This window comes from Poecilia mexicana, unplaced genomic scaffold, assembly GCF_051168715.1.
Source record: "Poecilia mexicana isolate PSO_F unplaced genomic scaffold, ASM5116871v1 scaffold_19, whole genome shotgun sequence".
In the NCBI taxonomy this organism is placed as follows: domain Eukaryota; kingdom Metazoa; phylum Chordata; class Actinopteri; order Cyprinodontiformes; family Poeciliidae; genus Poecilia; species Poecilia mexicana.
In genome coordinates this window covers 2,002,281-2,022,672 of record NW_028263388.1, presented here as the reverse complement: position 1 = coordinate 2,022,672, position 20,392 = coordinate 2,002,281, and the positions used below count along the sequence as shown (strand labels likewise).

The 20,392-nt window shown below is 40.6% G+C and overlaps 1 protein-coding gene across 1 annotated transcript; it reads left to right on the top strand.

Annotated features, from left to right (window-relative positions):
- The first annotated feature begins 1,476 nt into the window (after window positions 1-1,476).
- LOC106903587 (uncharacterized) lies at window positions 1,477-20,253 on the top strand. The gene is made up of 12 exons (XM_014967491.2): window positions 1,477-1,946; window positions 3,128-3,980; window positions 4,601-4,781; window positions 6,098-6,237; window positions 9,688-10,253; window positions 10,759-11,032; window positions 11,941-12,136; window positions 13,647-13,831; window positions 14,685-14,780; window positions 15,644-15,808; window positions 16,700-16,793; window positions 17,525-20,253. The coding sequence occupies exons 2-12, from the start codon at window positions 3,170-3,172 to the stop codon at window positions 17,586-17,588; spliced, it is 2,772 nt and encodes a 923-aa protein (XP_014822977.2). The 5' UTR covers window positions 1,477-1,946; window positions 3,128-3,169; the 3' UTR covers window positions 17,589-20,253.
- Window positions 20,254-20,392: the final 139 nt, after the last annotated feature.

Below are 20,392 nucleotides of genomic sequence, written 5' to 3'. Positions count from 1 at the left end.
AGATCAGGCGATATGAAGATCTCTGATCAGTTTCTTACATAAGGAGTCCCACATGGCTGTGCTTTGGTTACCCTGTTATTTATCATTTCATGGTGTGAATATTTCATGTTTCTCTTCAGAAAACCTCTGAAGAAAATAACACAAATGTAGGTTCAACTGTTGCATACACTTTGTAAATTAGTCTCAAAACTTGTTTTTTACTGAAAAAGTTTCATTTTTGAAATACTTTTTTTTTCCTTTTCAAATTAAAAATTTGAACTGTCATTTTTGCTTGTAAAAATATTGGAACAATTTTCTCTCCACAGACTTTCAACTTTAAATATATATTTTTGGGGAATGTATGGTACCAATCAGGGATCGATTGAATAAAACTCATTTAGGCAAAAATTTCTGAAAAAAATCTAAAAAAAAAAAATAGACATTAATTTTACATATTTTCTAGAAAAAAGTTGGAAATTTTCAGTTTCAGAAGTAAAAATGTTCTACTTTATTGAGCTCAGAAATTTCCAAGTTTTTTTTAAATTAATCTAGAAAGTTGTGTTTTCTCTCAATTCTTCAATATTTCTACCTCAGTATTTTCTTGTTTTTTTCCTTAAAAATTTCTGAGATTAATCTTAGAATTTCTGAGTCTTTTGTTGCAAATTTTCAACTTTTTAATGTCAGAGAATTTTCAAGTTTTTTAAAGGAAGATTTCTGAAATTAATCGCAAAATGTCAGATTTTTTCTTCCAAATTTTTTACTTTTGGAGCTTGTTAGTTTGCAACCAAAGACCAGACTGGGGCCAGCAGTTTAAGAGCTCTCAACTTTTTCTTTATCTCCAGCTTCACATGCTTCAGTTCATTTTTCAGCATGTCCTGCAGTCAAACAAGAGGAGGGAGAATCTGCCGCTCATCTGAACCACCTGGCTTTTAAGGGATTGGCTCCCACCAGGACTAATTAAAGGGGTGGAGACATTTACATTTCCAGGAAGAAAGAACATTTATACTAAACTATTCCTAAAAAAATGTTTACAGTTGCATGGGCGCGTTTCCATGGCAACACATGACCCGGTGACCTCAAAGAGATGAGAAGATGATTTAAACAAGTAAATAAATCAAGTTACTTCCTCAAACACAATACATTTACCCAAATAAATTAGAATATATAAAGTACACACAGAAACAGCTCCTGTTAGGGGGGGGGGTGAATCCCTCACACAGAATTTCCTTTGTTTTTCCAAAAATATTTCTGAGATTTTTTTTATCATAAATGTACAACTCTTAGAACTCAGAAATTTCAAAGTCTTTTGGAAAATGTCTGAGTGAATAAAAATGGTAATCCTATTTTATTGTCATTCTGTTATGGAAATTCAATGCATTCGTTTTCTGAAAACATGAAAAAAATTCTGCAAAATTCTTCAAATTCTGCTACTTGCTATAATATTGGACCAAATGTCTCTCCATAAGATGTGAAGACGTGAAAAAGTTGCGTGAGTGTGAATACGGATGTGAATCAAGTCTCTTCACACTGATGTGTCACGCATGATGGGCGGGACTTTTCCTCGCAGTGGGGTCAGGGGCCCCTTCAGGTCCAAGGCGTCTGGGGATGAACTCGCAGACACATTTTCACGTCCCAGATTCAATCTGCAAACTTTATCCTGCGGTTTTTGTTGCTTTTTTTTCTCGTGGCTTTTTTTGTTTGTTTTGTTTTTGTTTTTTTGGTGTCGGTTTGTGGGAATCTGAGCCCCAGGAAAACAGAAAAAGCTCTCCCTTGTGTCTGTCACTGTGACCGCCCACAGCACGGAGCTGAACGGGGGGAGAGAGAAAGTGGAGCTTTGTGAATGACGGGAGCGGCGGAGAGCAGAAAACAAACTTTACCACTTTATTCCCTCCAGCCTGCCTCCATTTTCCCTCCCAGAGAATAAAGTTCGGATGTTTAGGAGCCGACACCGAACCGGAGGAGTCCCGGTAAGTCGCAGCGCGGTAACAGAGGCTTGTTTGCAGGGTTTCACAGCAGATTGACAGGCTTTTTTTTTCGACGGAAAGATGCATGCATAGCAGCAGCCTGACCGTGACTGGAATAACTGTTGGAGGTGGCAGATCATTCCGAGCCAGAATGGGACCACAGCTTCCCAAATAGCAACGATTTTCCGCCTTTAAACCAATAAAACCTCATGAAGGGACAATAAAAATCCAAATGTAGGAGATTTAGTCTCATCTTGTGTAAAAATGAGCTTGCATGCAACTTTTTTTCAGTCTGCGTGAGCATTTCCTTCATTGATCACATCTGAAGCTTTTCCATATTTCAGGCAAAGTTTCCATTTTCCTGCCAATGTGTTTCGCAACGTTTCGTGACTCATGGATCAGATGCGGATTTCCACTGTCAATGGGAACAAAAAACACACAAAGAGTCGTTCTTTATGTTAATACACCTATTTTACCAATATTATGTTCTAGATTTTTATTTAAAAAATACCTTTCAAATGATGCAGAGATCGTGTGAAAGCTGCAACAACAAATTTGCTGGACGATAAATTGTCCCAGTAATTATTGCGATAAACGATAATGTTGCTTTGAGATCATTTTCAAGTAATGTGCTGATAAATAGGGGTGAAACGATTGAAATAATGTTAATTCATTTAGCAACGATTAATTGACGGAGAATGCAAACAGTTGCTGATAGAAGAACACAGAGCAGTAAATAACCACAAACTGTAAAAAACATGCATATATATAGCTTTAGCAATAAGCAATAAATCATCAGAATACAATTAAAAAAAAAATATGTATATATATATATATATATATATATATATAAAAGAACATGCAAAAAAAAAAAAAAACAGGGTCAACTCTAGTATCTGTGTATTGATTCCTTTCAACAACGATTAGAATTGACTCACTTGTTAACTTACAGGGAAAAATAAAAAGATCCTTTTCCAGTTTTCTCATTTCCAGCAGACCCAACGCGGTCCGCCTGTTTCCTGCAATTTCAACAAACAAACTAAATTTGTTTTTTTGTTTTTTTCTTGGTTGAACTTGGTGTTTATTTCGTGTCCGGTTCCTTTTATTGTCACCTTTTAAAACAAATAACAGCATTTCTTCAGTTTACTCTTTAAGTTTTAGATGATTCTTGTTCTGTTTTCCAGAAGCTGCTGTGCCGTCGAAGTTTTCCAGAAAACTTGTAGAAGATGTTTGTTACTTTATCGATTTGTTTCTGCCTGCTGGTGATGGTCGGTGCAGACTCTTGCCTCATCATCAGCGAGATCAACGCTGATAATCCCGGACTGGACACCACCGAGTTCGTGGAGCTGTACCACACCAGTGGACAGCGAGCCTCCCTGGATGGCTACACCCTGGTGTTTTATAACGGCAAAGGGAACGTAGCCTACAAGGTTCTGGACCTGAAGGACCACAGCACGGACGACAGAGGATTCTTCCTGGTCGGCTCCTTGGACCTGATGCCCAAGCCGGCCATCCTCCTTCCCCCAAACACGGTCCAGAACGGCCCGGACGCCGTGGTCCTCTACCGCACCGCCGCCGCCCGCTACCTGGAGAAGATGAACGTCACGGCGGTGGGGCTGGTGGACGCCGTGGTCTACATGACGCGGCGCTCCGGAGGAGCCGAGTTCCTGGCGGAGGTTCTGACGCCCGGAGAACCGGCGTTTGTTGAAGACGAAGCGGCGCACGAGTCGGACGAGTCGATCGAAAGGTGCCTGCTGTCGGACGACCAATGGGGCTTCCGGGTGTCGGTGCCGTCCCCAGGTCAGCCGAACAACTGCACCCCGCCGGCCGCGCCGCTAACCAGTCCCTTCATTAACGAGCTGAAGCTGGGCAGCGGACAGGTGGACGGGTCGGTGGAGCTGACAGATGCCTCGGCTGCAGGGCCCGTGGTTCTGGTGGTGTGGGATGGGAAAACGGACAAGGTTAGCGTTAGCATGGACGTGGACACCTCCAGGAATGGACTCAACTTTATGACCGTCAACAAGAAATACATGAAAGGTTAGTTCCATGTACATGTGACGTCACATTCCTGAAACCTTGTAACTGACGGCCATCTTGGTAGGCAGTGGCTACGAGTTGCTATGGCAACAATAAAGAAGCTGCGAGCTTAGTACTAGCTGTCACCTTGTTCCTATCTTATAAACAATATAAGTACATTATAACTATTACTTGATTATAATTTCTAAATACTCCAGCACCTCTGTAATACTAAGACAAATGTCAGTGATATTTACTTTAGTACTTACTGCCAAGCTAGCAAAATTAGCTTAGCTAATGTAGCTTTTATCTGGGACAGTTTAACAAATATGTAAAAAAAATATTTTTTTATAAAAGTTACTGCAGCTTTAACAAAGATAGGTGGCGCTGTTTTCATTTTCGCATCCTCAGTGACTGGAAATATCTCCATACAGCTACATTTCCAGTAAGCATATTGGCGATGTGCAGCAGCAGGTTGGGGAGGGGCAGCCATGTTCTAAACCAAAAACGCTCAGATCACTCCAGCATTTTCTCTGGCTTCTTAACTAAATCACTTTAAGTCTCAGAAACAGACGGAAACAGACTTGTTCATCTGTTTCTCTTTGGCTGATTTTGTAATTTCTGTTTCTGCTTCTCTTCAGGCGATGAGTCTGGCGCTGTGGCTATTTACAGCGGCAGAGCTGCAGACTTCCCGGTGGGGAGTCCGCTGAGGCAGACGCAGCCTCTCGATGCGTTCGTGTTCGCCGGGCCTGGAAACAAGCCGAGCTCCAACCTGACGGAGACGCTGATCCCCGGCAGGCTGCCCTACCAGCTCAGCACCAGGTCAGACCGTCAGCAGCTCCCATGAGCCTTTCTGCCTCATAAATGAGTTCAGCTCAAACTTTCCTCTGGTTAGTTTTGAGGTGTGGGTTTTTTTATTCAGTTGAGGAACGGTGACGCGGTTGGCGTGTGACTTTAGTTCCTCTTCATTTTATGATGTCAGCGGTGGAAGGAAATGGCCTCCGCTCACTGAAACCTTCTGAAAATACTTTTATCAGTCGATAACTACGACGGCGTGTCAGGGCCTTTGTGGATAGAAAAATTAAAGGAGGACAAAACTTTGAACTTTCTGAGATTGAAAAATAAAAACTCAGCAAGAAAAAAAGTTTTAGGTTAATGTCAGAAATTTTCTAGAAAAACCTTGGACATTACTGAGTGGAAAAGTATATTTATATTTTACTTTTGAGACTCAGAAAGTAAGAAAAATGCAAGAAATTAAAAAAAAATAATCTAAGAATATTTCTTTTAAAAACCTGGACAGTTTTAAAATATAGACTTTTTTTCTTGCAATTTTTTTTTACTTTTCAAACCCCAAAATTTCCAAGTTTTTCCCAGAATTTTTCTGAGATTAATCTTAAAATTTCAGAGTTCTTTTCTTGTTAATTTTCAACTTTTCAAACTCAAAGATTTCCAAATTTTTTCTAGAATTTGTTTTGTGATTAATGTAAAAATTCCGAGTTTTTCGTACAGATATTCACTCCTCTTTTTAATCTACAATGTCATGTATAACAGCTCTATGTGAACAAAAGGTTTTGTTGGAGTCTAACTTTAGAAACCTAAATATTAGCCACATATATTACTTTTCACCTAATATTTTAAAGTTTAACGAGTAGCTAAGCCCTAAATCATATCTCTTTTGCAGATACATTGTCTAAATTGGCCCTTATTGAGGCTTTCTGTATGTTTTGTAGCACTTTGTGACATTTTCATGAAAACCTGTTGAATTCTGCAATATTTTGTTTGAAGCAAATCTCCAGAAACAGGAAAAAAAAGTTGTCACATTTGTCTCTAGTCGCTTTAAAAAAAAGAAAAGAAAAGAAAAGAAACAATCAGGATCTGAGAATATGAAGTTACTAAGTTGGTAACAGTTCTTGGCCACGCCCCTCAGTACCCTTTGGCTCCGCCCACTTTGGGAATTTTCTAAATTGGGGCGGGGCTAAGCTTTCACAGTAAAGTAAAAATAAAGTTGCACTTTAGCTGCTTACACTACTTCATTTTGTATTACTGATGATGTAGTTCAAGCCCTGTTTTGCTTTCACAGCTGTTATTTCCCTGCCAACAGATAAACAAATCCAGTCTTGTTTCGTTTCTGATTCCAGTTTGCGAGAGGGCGGCTTCTACCTGAGTCGCTGCGGTGTGGCTACCTGGGCCAGAGATCCCGGCACCTTCTGGGAGGCGCCACAGACTCCCGGGCTGCCCAACAAATGCCCCTGGCCCAAAATCTGCCCCCACACCATCTGTAAGTGTTTGCATCTCACTGCGGTTTCATTTAGACTCCTTCTGTTGTTGCTTTTTAGTCACTGAACACAGACACTAGCATTTATGTTCTTCAGGTTATCAGAAAATAACCTGAGTAAAAGTAAAATCTTTTCTAAAGGCGAAGTGTCAGAACCAGGCTGAGAAAATATGAGAATAAAGTCATACAACAAAAAGTTCATGTATTAAGTAAAACCAAGTTAATCTGGGTTGTAACAGAAACAGCTTGGCATCAGGTTTCAGTCAAAATGCTGAGCATAAATCCTGTTATTTTTAAATTCCTGTGTCATAAACAGGAAGTGAAACCAAATGATCTCTGAGATGTTTGGGTGAAGTTGTTTGCTTACATGTGAAATCAACAGTAAAAAAGGAACATTTAGTTTTTACTTTCTGGTGACCTTGATGTTATTTTTTTTCAGTAAATGGTTCTCATTTAAACAGATTCATTCACTTAAAGAACTGAAACTGTGTGGTGAATGCTGCAGAGCAAATTAACCACTGAGAGCAATGAAGGAGAGAAAATGCGGAACAAAAACAAGTTGTTTTATGAAATGGAGGAATTTTGGTTTATCTTGTGGGATTATTGTTTTTTTCTCCAACCTCACTGTTATGCTTGCTTTGCTGCTTCAGACATTATTATTAGGAATAATAATCATCAATTACAATCTGTGTTTTAATGAATCTGTATTCATATTTGGCCTTATGTTGCCTTTTGTAATTCGTCTAAATCTAAAGCCGTTCTAACCCTTAAAAAGGCGGGAAAGTTCTCCTCTAAACAGCATTTATGAGTATATTACTTTAAAGAATCTCTACATATTTCAGATACATATTTGTAGCCCTGATCCTATTAAAAAGATGGAAAAAGGCCTTTAGTTTAGCACCAGCAGGACACCATGAAGCAGAGAGGCTAACTCTGGAGGCTAACTTTAGCGGCTAACTTTAGCCGTGTTAGCTGCTAACAGTTAGCCAGTCGAGGTATTCTCGCTGTGCTTTTTTACCTCGGTCTTTACTGTTCCTTTTTTTCTTTGTACCGTAAATGTTGCTGCACCATCAGTGATGGAGGCTTCTTCAATGCTAATGTAGCAAATTGGTTGATCATTCAGTAGCTAACCAGGAAATGACTCAAAAACATTTCAAAATAAAAGACTCAGACTAACACAGCAACTTCTTGCTGTTAAAGTAATAACGATGCTTTAAAAAGTCTTTTATCAAGTCTTTTAAAGTATGAACAACACATTACAACTGTTACTCGATTACAGTTTTAGAGTACCAAGATAAACATCAGTGATATTTACTAGAGTACTTTCTGCCAAAGCAGCAAATTAGCTTGGCTAATGTAGCTTTTATCTGCTAGTGGACATGTAGCCTGTGTGTTTGATACTAAATATACTTGATATGCCAGTCACCAGAAACTTATTTACACAAATCAATCAATCAATCAATCAATCAATCAATCAATCAGTCAGTCAGTCAGTCAGTCAGTCAGTCAGTCAGTCAGTCAGTCAGTCAGTCAGTCAGTCAGTCAGTCAGTCAGTCAGTCAGTCAGTCAGTCAGTCAGTCAGTCAGTCAGTCAGTCAGTCAGTCAGTCAAATTTTATTTGTATAGCACATTTCAGCAGCAAATCATTTCAAAGTGCTTTACATAATTAAAATAAAAACAACATGTAATAAACAGTGAGAAAGAGATTTTAAAAAAAGAGTTCTTTAGAAATCTGTTGAAACATTGGTTTATGGATTTCAGTTGAAGCTCCTCCATGTTGTTCCCACTCTTCCTGTTCACTAGGTAGCTAACGTTATCGTAGCATGAGATCGGAGGCAGCTCGTTCACATCGCCTGAGTTATTTTCCTTCTCCGTCTCATATGGGTTGATCCTGACAGCAGCCATTTTTGTTAAGAGATGTTTTCTTTTTGTTGGTCTGGAAGCCAGAGGCCCGCTGCGCATTTCGCCTACCAAGATGGCGTGGGTCATTGTGTATTGCTGGACAGAAACAGACAGGTATCCTTGGAGTTTGTCTGGTGCAGTCTGCTGATCTGGTGGAAATGCAGAGCCGCCCTGAGCCGTGTTCTCATTGTTCGCCCAGATGCCCCGGGGGGCAGAGCTCCTCCTGAGCCTCTCCATGCCTCTCCTCCGGCTGTGGGAGCGTTTCTCTGGGTGGAAACGGCGCGAACAGGCCGTGATCTGGTAGATTCCAGCCATCTGCCGGGTGTGTTTATGTCCCTCAGGGCAAACAGGGCAAACTGGTGGGCTTATATAACCGCCTGTTGCTGGTGCTTTACATAACACCAGAAATAAAAGGCGATAATGACTCTCCACCTCTCTAAGGTATTTAATCAGTTTGCTGTTAGCTTAACAGCATGTTTTAACTGGTTTTGTTTACTGGTTTGAAGTTGCTAGATCTTTTCCTGCCGTACCGTTAATGATGGATAAATTCCTGTTAATGATGGTGGATCATTTTCAGCAGCACTAATCCACACGTCAGCTGTGTGATGGCCGGAGATAAAGCAGGAAGTACCAGGATGTACGCTCAGTAAAATTAGTTTGTTCCTTAAGCCAATACTGTTTACACATTTTCAACAAAAAAACAAGAACATTTCTGAGCTCCAAACATAAAAAATATGCAAGAAAAATGATTTTCACCACAACCACAGACATTTTTAGATTAAACTCAGAAATTTTCTGGAAATTTCTGAGTCTGAAAATTTTAAAACTTTTGACTTTTGAAACTCAGAAATGTTTAATTTTCTTCTAGAAAATTTCTGAGATTAATCTCAAAATGTCTGAGCTGCAGAGTTGCTTGACTCCCTTTTTTATTTCATAAATGTGGTTGACCTGCGACAGACTGGCGACCTGTCCAGGGTGTACCCCGCCTCTCGCCCGGAACGTGAGCTGGAGATGGGCACCAGCACCCCTCCCGACCCCACTGAGGGACAAGGGTGAAGGAAAATGGATGGATGGATGGAAATGTGGTTGACCTTCTATGACCTCCAGAAACTTTAATACCTCAGAAAAGAAAGCAACAAAATATTTTTGCTGCAAAAACGCTGGACACCAGTTTGTTTGATTTGGGTAATGTGAATTGGCCGGCTGAATTTTTTCATGAATATCTTCAAAACAGAAGCGGGACAAACACAGTTAAGTCATATTTGATATATTATGTCCTGGTTGTTTTGCGGTTTGATTTCTCTGGGCTCCTTTCGGGATCGTTTCTGTTTCTGCTTTATTTTAGTTCAGTCCTTCCCATTGTTTCCAGTTACGCTTGTTTCTTGTCTCTAGTTATTCCTCGTTACTCCAGTTTATCATGTTTCTTAGGTCCAAGTCGCACTTTGTGACTGGCTCTTCAAAAGCAGCAGAAATGAAACTGTTTGCTACACAAACATCAGTTTTGTTTTTGTGAGCCAGCTTCTCTCAGGTAAAAGTTCTCGTTGTCGACCAGTGATCCCTGGCGGAACGGATTCGCCGCCTCACCTGCCGCCGGGCAGCAGCGGCGACTTCCTGATCAATGAGCTGAACACGGACACGCCGGGCGCGGCCGAGGACGGGGAGTACATCGAGCTGTGGCACCCGTCGGGCCTGCGGGCCTCGCTGCAGGGCGTCTGGATTCTGCTCTTCAGCGCGCACAACAACAAGCCGTACCGGGAGATCAGCCTGAGCGGCCACTTCACCACCGCCAAGGGTTACTTCCTGCTGGGCAGCGACAGGCTGGCGCCGGCGCCGTCGCTCCGCCTTCCTCCCAACACCATCCAGAACGGGCCGGACGCCGTGGCGCTGTACCGCAGCCTGTCCGGCCCGCCGTCGGCGGTCCAGAGGGGGATCCCGACCCGGGGCCTGCTGGACGCCGTGGTGTACCGGCAGAGGGGGTCGGACATGGAGGCGCAGGAGCTGAGCAAGGCGCTGACCCCGGGGCAGCTGCCGCTGCTGGAGGATCCCGATGTTCTGCCCGGCGATGAGGCACTCAGCCGCTGTGGAGGCCTCTACCCGTTGGACCTGTCGGCCTTCTCGGTGAGAACAGTAAAAACACAAAGCGGACTGAAATGTTCTTTTGATCTTTACATGTTCTAATGTTTTTCCCTCATCAAAAACAAACCTCGATTGATTCTGTCATTCATGTTTGAGAAATCCTTTAATCTCCATGGCAACCATTCAGCTGTTCAAACCGCCTGGGGGGACGTAGCCCCGCCTTCGAGGCACAGCTCCGCCCCCACTCAGCTCCTTCAGATATTATATTACAAGAAAAATTAATATAAGGTGATACAGCAAGAATAAAGCTGTACAACATAAAAGTCATAATGTTATGAGAATAAAGCCAAAATAATACCAGAATAAGGTCTTGAGCTTAACAGACAAAAAGTCAGAATAAGATAAATATTTAACTGTGCCCAAAAGTTAGAAGCAGAATAAATCCATAAGGGTCAAATTTATGTGTCTCAGTTTTTTACAGACGTCTTCTCTGTGAAACATGGACCGTTGTTTCTCTCCTCTAACTCACCTGGTTCGATCCGAGCAGGTGGCTCCACCCACTCCTCTGCGGGAGAACATCTGCCCCCGTCCTCCTCCGGCGCCGGAAGGCGTCGTCATCAGCGAGGTGTCGAGCGCGCGCTGGAGCAACCACAGCCAGCAGGCGGGCTTCGTGGAGCTGCAGGGGCCGCCCCTGACCGACCTGCGGGGCCTGGTGCTCTCCGTGTTCGACCAGGACGTCGGCGGGACCGCCATCGCCCTCCCGTTACGAGGAGTCATCGGCCAGGACGGCTTCTATGTCGTTGGACATGGCCATGACGCAGGTTTATCCTTCACTCTCAATAAATGGTTTATTAGACTAAAATTAGTTACAGTTGATCAACTCATGGCGCTTAGACCGAAGTGGCCCCAGCTCCACTTGTCTGGATGATTTTGTTGAATTTGCGATGAAATTGAAATTTTCCTTTTATTTCCTTTTGTTAACAGTGTTTCTGTTTTTAATTGATTACACTTTGCTATTTCAGCTCAAAAACGATTTACAGATTCAGTTTCTCCATGAATTAGACTGCTTTGCGTTATTAAAATACTAATTACTGTACTATGTAATAGATAAAACATAACAAATGTCTTGAGGAATAAATCTTTACAGTGTTAATTTAAAAAATTTCCCTGGAGGTCTTTCAACTTAATAGTTTTCGTCTTAATGACTAAACGTTTGGACACCGCCAGCTTAGTGGTTCTTTTATTGTCGTAGTTTGGCCGCCATCCAGCAGAGGGCGCCACGTCCTCAAGCGGAGCCAATGGACACAAGATGGACAGAGTCCGGTTTTTGGGGGTGGGGGTTTTTAGCTTTTTTGAGGAAATTTTACTTTGATTTCAATCTACAACTTTGTTGCACTTCAACAACCGTAGAGCTTCATTTATTGGTGTATTTTATATATCTGAGTTTAATAAAGTTAGAAAACCACGGATCCATTTTCTGTCAGTATTTAATACAGCTGACAAAAAAATAATGTTAACATTTAATTGTTTTTTTATTATTATTTAGCATATTTTGAACATGTTGCCTTTATATGATGGAAAGACGTTCGTCGCTCTTGTTACAAGAGAAAACCTGTAAGAAAATAGCTGCTTATGAGTTAATCAGTAGTTGACAGATTAACTCACTAATGGATAATTTGGGTCTCTAATCCGGTAAATTACTGGTACTTTCTGTGTCTTTGTGGCGCAGATCAGGCCTTTCCTGAGGGAACCTCGGTGCCGGCGGGAGGAGCCGCGGTCCTCTGCTACGACCTGTTCAGCGTCTGCAGGGCCGGCACGGCGCTGACCAACTCCAGCCTCAGAGACGTGCTGGTGTTCAGCGAGAACCAGCGGCTGCTCGCCTCCCTGTCCACCACCAGGGGGCGACAAGTCCTGCCGTCTCTCAGGTGGCAAATGTTTTAATGTCAACATTAGAGATGGCGTTTACCCGCGTTTATTGGTTAGAAATGAGCACATTTCTGCTTTTATCCAAGATTATACGTGTGGAGAGCAAGACTGCTCCAATAAGCAATAAATCATTAAATGCATGATACATTAAAATGAGCTAAATAATTTCTGTTTGCATGATTTTATCAATTTCTATTGAAAATTGGATGATAAAAACTCTTCAATCTGGTTTTTTGGTCTCAAAATGCTCCTTTTTTTGAAGGACAAATTTGTTTTCATTTTATTTGTTGCTTTTGTTATTTTGTTTATTTATTTTGGATATTTTAAATGTCCTCCAGCTCCAGTGTTAAATGTCATTAGAATTTAAAGTTTATTGATCTTTGAGAATGTGTTTTCTATTATTGCCGTTACAATTATATGACTTAAAAATGGTCTCAAAACAATAATAATATTATTGTTTATCGCGATAACGTGATAAAACTAACGTGACCGGCCCATTGGAGAGCAGGTGGCAGCTTTTTCAGAACCAACCTGGAGAAAAGTCCAGAAATAAACAATGACATGCATCAGTTAACAAAACTATTAAAACTTTAACATATTAATGCAGTATAGATTTGTACTAAGAGCTCATATCAACCAGAAACCAGGTTTTTCCTGGGTAGCTGCAGCTCTACGTTAACCAGGGCTGCAACTAACGATTATTTTTAATAACTGATTAATCAATTAATCGGATATGTAAATTGTCACATTCCACAAATTTTTAATTTGAACTTTTGTATGTATTTGAAATACATTAAATTATGCAAATAATTCAATTAATTTTACATAAGAAAATAGACATTTTATTGCCTAGAATGCAATAACAACTTTGCTTTAGTGAGTATCTGCAGTTAAAAATCTTCAGCTCTTCCTTCTGGACTTGCATCAGTACCGGGTCGGACTGATTATGTTTGGGTTAACTGATCAATAATTGAACAGCAAAAGGTGTTTAATTAGCTTTAATTTGGGATGTTTTTTACAGAATGTGAACCAGGTGAAGCTAAAACTGACGAGAAAATATTTACAGATCAGTAATCAATTAATCAAGACCAGTCAGATTAATCATTTCAGCTCTAATACGAATTTTAACAAATTATATTAAGATGCAGCTCTGCCAGGAGGCCTCTGACTGAATGAAAACCTGTGTGTGTGTGTGTGTGTGTGTGTGTGTGTGTGTGTGTGTGTGTGTGTGTGTGTGTGTGTTCCTGTGTGTGTGTGTGTTCCTGTGTGTGTTCCTGTGTGTGTGCTCCTGGGTGTTCCTGTGTGTGTGTGTTCCTGTGTGTGTTTCTGTGTGTGTGTGTTTCTGTGTGTGTGTGTGTTCCTGTGTGTGTGTGTGTTTCTGTGTGTGTGTGTGTGTTCCTGTGTGTGTGTGTGTGTTTCTGTGTGTGTGTGTTCCTGTGTGTGTTCCTGTGTGTGTGTGTTTCTGTGTGTGTGTGTGTTTCTGTGTGTGTGTGTTGGTTGCTTGTGCAGGTCCGTGGGGAACGGTCCCGTGTCGCTCAGCCGCTGCTCCTGCTGTCAGGTCCGCAGCCCGTCGTCGTGGACCAGCTCGTCTCCAACGCCGCATAGCAACAACATCTGTCCAAGCTCCGCCTACTCCAGTCAAATCGACCTCTGCCTCGGACCGCCGGCCAGCAGCTGGCAGGAGCAGCCGGGAGGTAGCCGCCGTTTACACACAGATTTCACTGGAGCGCTGAAAGGCTAAGTGAGCAGAAATGAGGAGCATGAACTGATTAAATTTGCAGATTCAGAGGTAGAAAACTTTTTTATGTTTCCGTCATCAAAACAAACCAGCTACTTTGATTCTTTCATTCATGTTTGAGAAGAGTTAAATCTCCATGGCAACCATTCAGGTGTTCAAACGCCTGGGTGGACCTAGCCCCGCCTCCAAGGCGCAGCTCCTCCCCACCCAGCTCCTTCAGACTAGCCAGCAGCAATTAGCAAACACCGGAGCTCATTATAGCAGCTGCTCTTCAGAGCAGCGCTGGTAAAAACATTAAAGGGTTAATAGAGGAGCCATGTTGGGACGACTTCCTGGAGGCGGAGCTTCAGGAAGAGCAGGGACTTCTTAAAGAGACAGAGGCCCAATTTCAAGACGTTGAATCTGGAAGTAAAATTTCTTTTAAGTCACATTTGATATATGTATTATTTTATAACTGAAGCTAAAAATAGGTTGTGCTATAAAATGGCACCATGTGACTGGAAAACGCATAAAACCTTTAGGAGTGAGAGAAGTCTGATGAAAATGCCAGGCGCTGAGCAACTGATTCATCTTAACACCTGGTGCAATATTTAAAAATGGTGTCATCAGATGGACACAAATGTTATGTGCAAATTAGTATTTTAAAGACTAAATAATATTAAAATGAATTCAAGCAGGAAAAACTTTTATAAACAATGTTTTTTAATTAAGAAACCCAAACTTCTGCATCTCCTTTATCTACTTCTTCTTCTCCTAAAATGATTAAACCGTAAATGAACCTTGACAGAAGTTTCCTCTGTTTGTCCCAGACTGCAGCGGTTTGATTCAGGGAGCAAAGATGGCGGAAGTGGCGGATTACCTGGAGCAGAGGTGCGACTGCGGCATCTCAGCTCTCTATCTGCAAGGTCAGGGGTCGTCGCTTCCATCCGTTCCTTCTTTTAAAGTCACGGTATTCTGAAAATAAAGTTGTAATATTGTGAAATAAAGTCTAAATGATAAAGTTGTGATTAGGTTTGGGTCTCCAGAAGGTCACTCACTGCATCTGCAAACTTTCACAGGTGAACCTTTTGCACTTTAATTTAAGTTACTGATGGGAATCAATTCAGGTTTTTAATCGAGTTTATTGCAGGGTCTGTAATTTAATTAATTGAAATTAATCACATTTTAATCGAAAACCATCTATTAACAAAATAAACATTTACAATTCAGAACCTCTTTTTACATTTATTGTTTTTAATCTGTAATTCTTGTCCTTTAAGCTCCTGAAGTGGCGCAGCTGAACCCGATTCAAGTTCTGTAAAAAACAAAAAGAAAATACTGCTGCTGCATTTCAGGCAATAAAATGTTTATCTTCAGATTTTTAAAAATTATTTATTTGCATATTTTAAATGTATTTTTAGCATTTAACAGCGGAGGATTAAGTGGTTCAATGAGAAATTTGCAGAATTACAGTTTTTTAAAATGAAAAGTTTAATCGTCAGCATAATTGATTGATCGACATAATAATCATCGATTAATCTATTTTTAGAATAATCATCTGTTGCAACCTCACTTGTTATTAAGTTAAAGTTACTAAAAAGTCCAAACAGCCTCTTATATCCTGAACAATCAAAGAGCCTCAGACATAAATTCACTCCGTTCGGGACTGAGGCAAAACGGATCCGTCCAGTTTTTAACTTTTAGCCTCGTTTGGCAGAAAGTCGCAGCTAAGCTCAGATTTCTTCCCGTTTCGTGTTCAAACTCAGTTTGTTCCCCCGTTTTGCTGCAGGCACCAACGTTTCCTGCGTGTCCGGATGGCTGCGGGTGCAGGGCGACATCCAGGCGTTGTCTGACCACCAGAGGGCGCTCATCATCCAGACGGCCAGCTCGGATTCCTCTGCTGCTCGGGTGGAGGCCTGCTCTCCTCCCAGCACCGGCCGCTACACCGGAGCAGGTCAGGACGGCGAAACTCAGAACGCTGCGCTTATTCACACAAACCGCTGCTAATCGGTTGAATCACTAAATTAGTTCGGCTCCGATTCCACAGAAACACAGTAAACCTGTTATTAGGCAGGAAAATATAGTTTAGCATCAGGATTTTTGTGTGAAAACTCGTGAATATCATCACATTTTATAGTAAAATGTGTCCAAACCTGCAGCATGTATGTGCTGTCAAATTTTCCATGAGCAATAATTCCTGAAATATCAAAAAGTTTTTAATTTTCTTTGAAAAGAAAAAATAATTTGTTGCAAAAATCTTCACACTGTTTCTGTTATTTTCATGAACAAATAGATTCTGAAAACCAACCAGAGTAAATACTCGTAACTGGTTCTGTACTCCTGCACCTCACTTCTTCCTTCCACTTAACTTTCCATCACCATGCTTGGATACAGCAATCTGTGAGTCACTAGTTTAAGTTTATAAAAAAAACTTTCTCCTAAAATTAGAAAAGCCCACAAACCAGAAAAGTTTTTTTTTATTGAAAATCTGCACTTTTTCCTTCCCCACAACTTTCCGTCTCTATTCTTGGATACAGTATTCTATGAACTTCCAGTTTATTTAAGTTAATAAAAAAATATATATATTTACCTCATAAATTTAGAACAAAGTCCACAGACTATTCTTCTAAGCGTAAATCTTTGAATCGACTGGAAAGTATTTGTATGTCCTGAAGCTCAATTTTTCCTTCCACACAACTTTCCGTTAATATTCTTAGATAGAGAAATAAACAAGTTCTTTAAGTTTCTGATTTGTTTCCTCACATGTTTAGAACAAAGTCCTTTAAAGTGACTGTTTAATCTGTGAATCTGCTGGAAGTTTCTCAGAGTTTGGTTTGCGTTGCAGCGTCGGCTCTGGGTTTGCAGATCGGACTGATCGTCGCCGTTCTGCTGCTGCTCGGACTCGGAGCGGCTCTGTTCACATACCTCTACAGGAGGAGGTGAGGATCCAATTAATGCCCAATTAATGGTTCTAATGATCTTGTCATTTGGACTTTTTGAGTCCATTTTGTAAAATCTAACATGGAAGAAAGGGAGAAAAACAAACAGAATAAATCAGTAAATAAAAGAATAAATTAACTGAAGACGACGTTTTGTGATCTTATAAGCAAGTTTTCCATTTCCCCTCCAATAAAATATCAGATTAAACCACCTGCTGCCTGCTTGTTCTTTTTATAAAGAAAATAAGGAAAATTAAATTGAAATGTTCCTTTAAAAAAATTGACTTTAGCTGCAAAAGAATCAAAGATGATTTCAAAATCCTACATCAACTGATTTTAAAACCTAAAATGTTTGCAACAATTTTTCTTCTGTAGAATTTTATCTAAAAAAATCTACAAAATTGTCTTTATTTGTAACTTTAGCAGTGAAAACGTGTTTTATTTGGGTTTTAAATGTTGCATTCAGAGATAAACTTGTAGAGGTTATGATCAAATATTAGCATTTAAAGGTCAAAGGTCAGTGACATGCGACGTTTGCTCATCTAGTCTGAGCTGACATTTTTTAATGCAGTTTTTTAATTTTGTTTTTTTATTTCTAAGGCTGTTTTCAATTTTTATGCTTTTTTTTGTTTTTCCGCTGTTTTGTTATTTAAATTTTTCTGCTCTTTTTTTTTTTTGTTTGTTTTTCTGCCGTTGTTTTTATTATTATTTTTCTGCTGCTGTGTCTGCAGGCGTCCGTTGGACTACTACACCATGGAGCTGAGCGAACACGCCGAGGGCCTGTCGGATCTATAACCGGCGTGTTCTGAGGCGGTCGGAGGATGTTTTCAGGTATTTGTGAGCGGGGACGCTGCAGGCGGATCTCCGATGGAAAAGACTTTGTAAATGTCCAGGAGGGAGCCGCGCAGCGCTATGCAGCGTTTCTGGCTCCAGATAATAACGTAGTTTTCTAAAGACGGATGTGCGACTCTTTGAAACTGCTGGTTATCGACTGTAAGGGAAATTCAGAAAGAAGAGGGAACGCTTTTTCTTATTACTTGAGTCCTAAATACTCATTTGTTGACTTGTTTGTTCCACTTTTTAAATCAAAGCAACTTTACTTTGGATCATTTTTGCAGGAAGCTCCTAAATAATCCTTGTTCTTAAAACGGTTTTATTTTAGGTCGTTTGTCCCTTAAATGTGAATGGCTTCTAATGGTCAAATGTGCCTGTAACCACTCTTTGTGTGCTTGCTTAAAGCGAATTGTTTACACTTTCCTAATTGAGAATTTGAAGAAAAATGATCCTAAATGAGGAATGTTGGGAAATTACATTGTTTTTCTCTTGAGAACTGAATCCCTGGTGTTTTTCATTGGGATGCACCGATTGCTCTGCTGATTATCGGAATCGGCCGATAGGAAGGTTTCATGCTGAAGTGGAAATTTCCTTCAAACTTCAGTAATTTGAACTTTGATCACAGAGGAATCTTTATGAATCATTAATCTTTTTTGCTTTTTAAATACAAAAATTGGGTGAACAAGTTTTTCGTATTTCTGTTTACAACAAACAGAAAACCCGGAGATATAAACACTCTGCCCAGCAGGGGGCAGACTTCCAGACCGGAAGGACAGCTCTCTAAAGCCTATTTATCTCATATATAGTTTTTTTATTTTTGAGGATTTTTCTGTCAGGCTAAAGTTTGAGTTGTATGCGGACATCTTCATTGCATTCTGTGGCTAAAGATAACTAGCTGCTAATATACCTTTTGGGGCTAGCTAGCCAGCTAGCAAGCTTTTCAAGTATGTAATGGGTACGTGCAAATTCATCAGCAATTTATCATCTTTTGTACAAGTCTTAAATTTCATTCCCAATGATCTTAAAAAGTCTTAAATTTGAGTTGGTGAAATTGCAACATTTCAAATTTAATTTAAAAATAACTTCATTGATTCATCCATCCATCCATTTTCTGCCGCTTATCTGGGGTCGGGTCACAGGGGGAGCAGCTTCAGAAGGGAGGCCCAGTCTTCCCTCTCCAGCCTCTTCCAGCTCCTCCAGGAACCCCAAGTCGTTCCCAGGCCAGCTGAGAGACATCGTCCCTCCAGCGTGTCCTGGGTCTCCCCTCCTCCCGGTGGGACATGAACTCCTCACCAGGGAGGCGTCCAGGAGGCATCCTGACCAGATGCCCGAGACTCAACTGGCTCCTCTCGACGTGGAGGAGCAGCGGCTCTACTGAGTCCCTCCCAGATGGCCGAGCTTCTCTCTCTAAGGGAGAGCCCAGCCACCCTGCGGAGGAAGCCCATTTCGGCCGCTTGTATCCGTGACCTCGTTCTTTTGGTCATGACCCAAAGCTCATGACCTTTATTGGTTTCAAAGGGAAATTAAATAACCTTTATTGGTTGCAAAGGGAAATTAAATAACCTTTATTGTCCTTGTTGAGTCTCAGAAGGACACAATAGTTTCCCTGCATGAAACCTGTTGTTGCTGTTTGAACCAGCAAACTGTTTTAAAGCCACTAATCAAAGTTACAGTATCATCTAAAATCAACTTTTTAATGTTTCCATCATGTTGCAGTTATTCCCTCATCAAAACAAACCTGGAGTGTTGCCTTGATGATTGAGAAATCCTTTAATCTCCATGGCAACCAGTAAGCAGTCCAAAACACCTGGGTGGACCTAGCCCCGCCCCCCTGGCGCAGCTCCTCCCCCTCTTAGCTTGTGTTGAATTACACAGTTAAATTTGATATGTAAAGCATAACAGCAACCGATAACAATATTCAGTTCTTCACATATGTATTTAAATGTTGAATTCAGTCAGACATTTTGTAGCTTTTGTAGGGAAATCTGGATTTATGTAATTCTTAATTTTACAGAAATCAAAAATCGGACCGGCCCAGCAGCTGCAATCGGTGCATTTCTACTCAGAAACTTATCGTCCAATCAGCTGATCTCTTACTTACATGTGCACTACAGCTCTGTCCTCATCTAATGAGATCCTCAGAAATGTTCAATGTTTGCCTGAAAAACTGAAATCTGTGCATTTATTTTATTTTACTGAAATCTGTTCTGAATGTCTTTAAGGTTCCTCTGAGTTCTGCTGCTTCCTCTGCTAAACCTGGGAAATTATTACAAGTCAGGCCACTTCTGCAGCATGCAGCCGTCATTATTTTGTGTATAATAGAATATTTTCTGGTAAACTTTATTCTGCTTTTTCATGGAACAGTGGATGTTGTAAATTATGAACATTTTCTTTTTAAAATGTTTCTGATTTTCTGCAGATTTGAATTTTTTAATTATTTGTTCATTCAGCCCTAAACAGTCATTATAAGCTGTTGTTTTTCAGACATTGAATAAATTGACTCCCTGCAGCAGAAAATTTCTCCATGTCACTAAAAGCACTGGAAAATTTTTGTTTTTTTCATTATCAACACATTAAGTGTTCATTTCCTCTCCAGTGTTTCACATATTAAACTGAAATACCTTCACTTGTTCTGTCGTCTTTTTGCAACAGTTGGATTTTTCTTCTGAATTACAGATGCAGGAATTCAGTTCAGAAACTGAAATTAATAAATTATACATTTAAAATTTTTTATTTCCGTTCATTTTGAAGAGTTTAGTTTACGC

What these genes read in the sequence shown, in the direction of transcription:
- LOC106903587 (XM_014967491.2), top strand. Translation starts at nt 3,170, where the DNA reads ATGTTTGTTACTTTATCGATTTGTTTCTGCCTGCTGGTGATGGTCGGT. An exon ending in CAAGTCCTGCCGTCTCTCAG is followed by an intron (nt 12,137 to 13,646) that starts GTGGCAAATGTT and finishes TTGCTTGTGCAG; the next exon opens with GTCCGTGGGGAACGGTCCCG. An exon ending in CTCAGCTCTCTATCTGCAAG is followed by an intron (nt 14,781 to 15,643) that starts GTCAGGGGTCGT and finishes GTTTTGCTGCAG; the next exon opens with GCACCAACGTTTCCTGCGTG.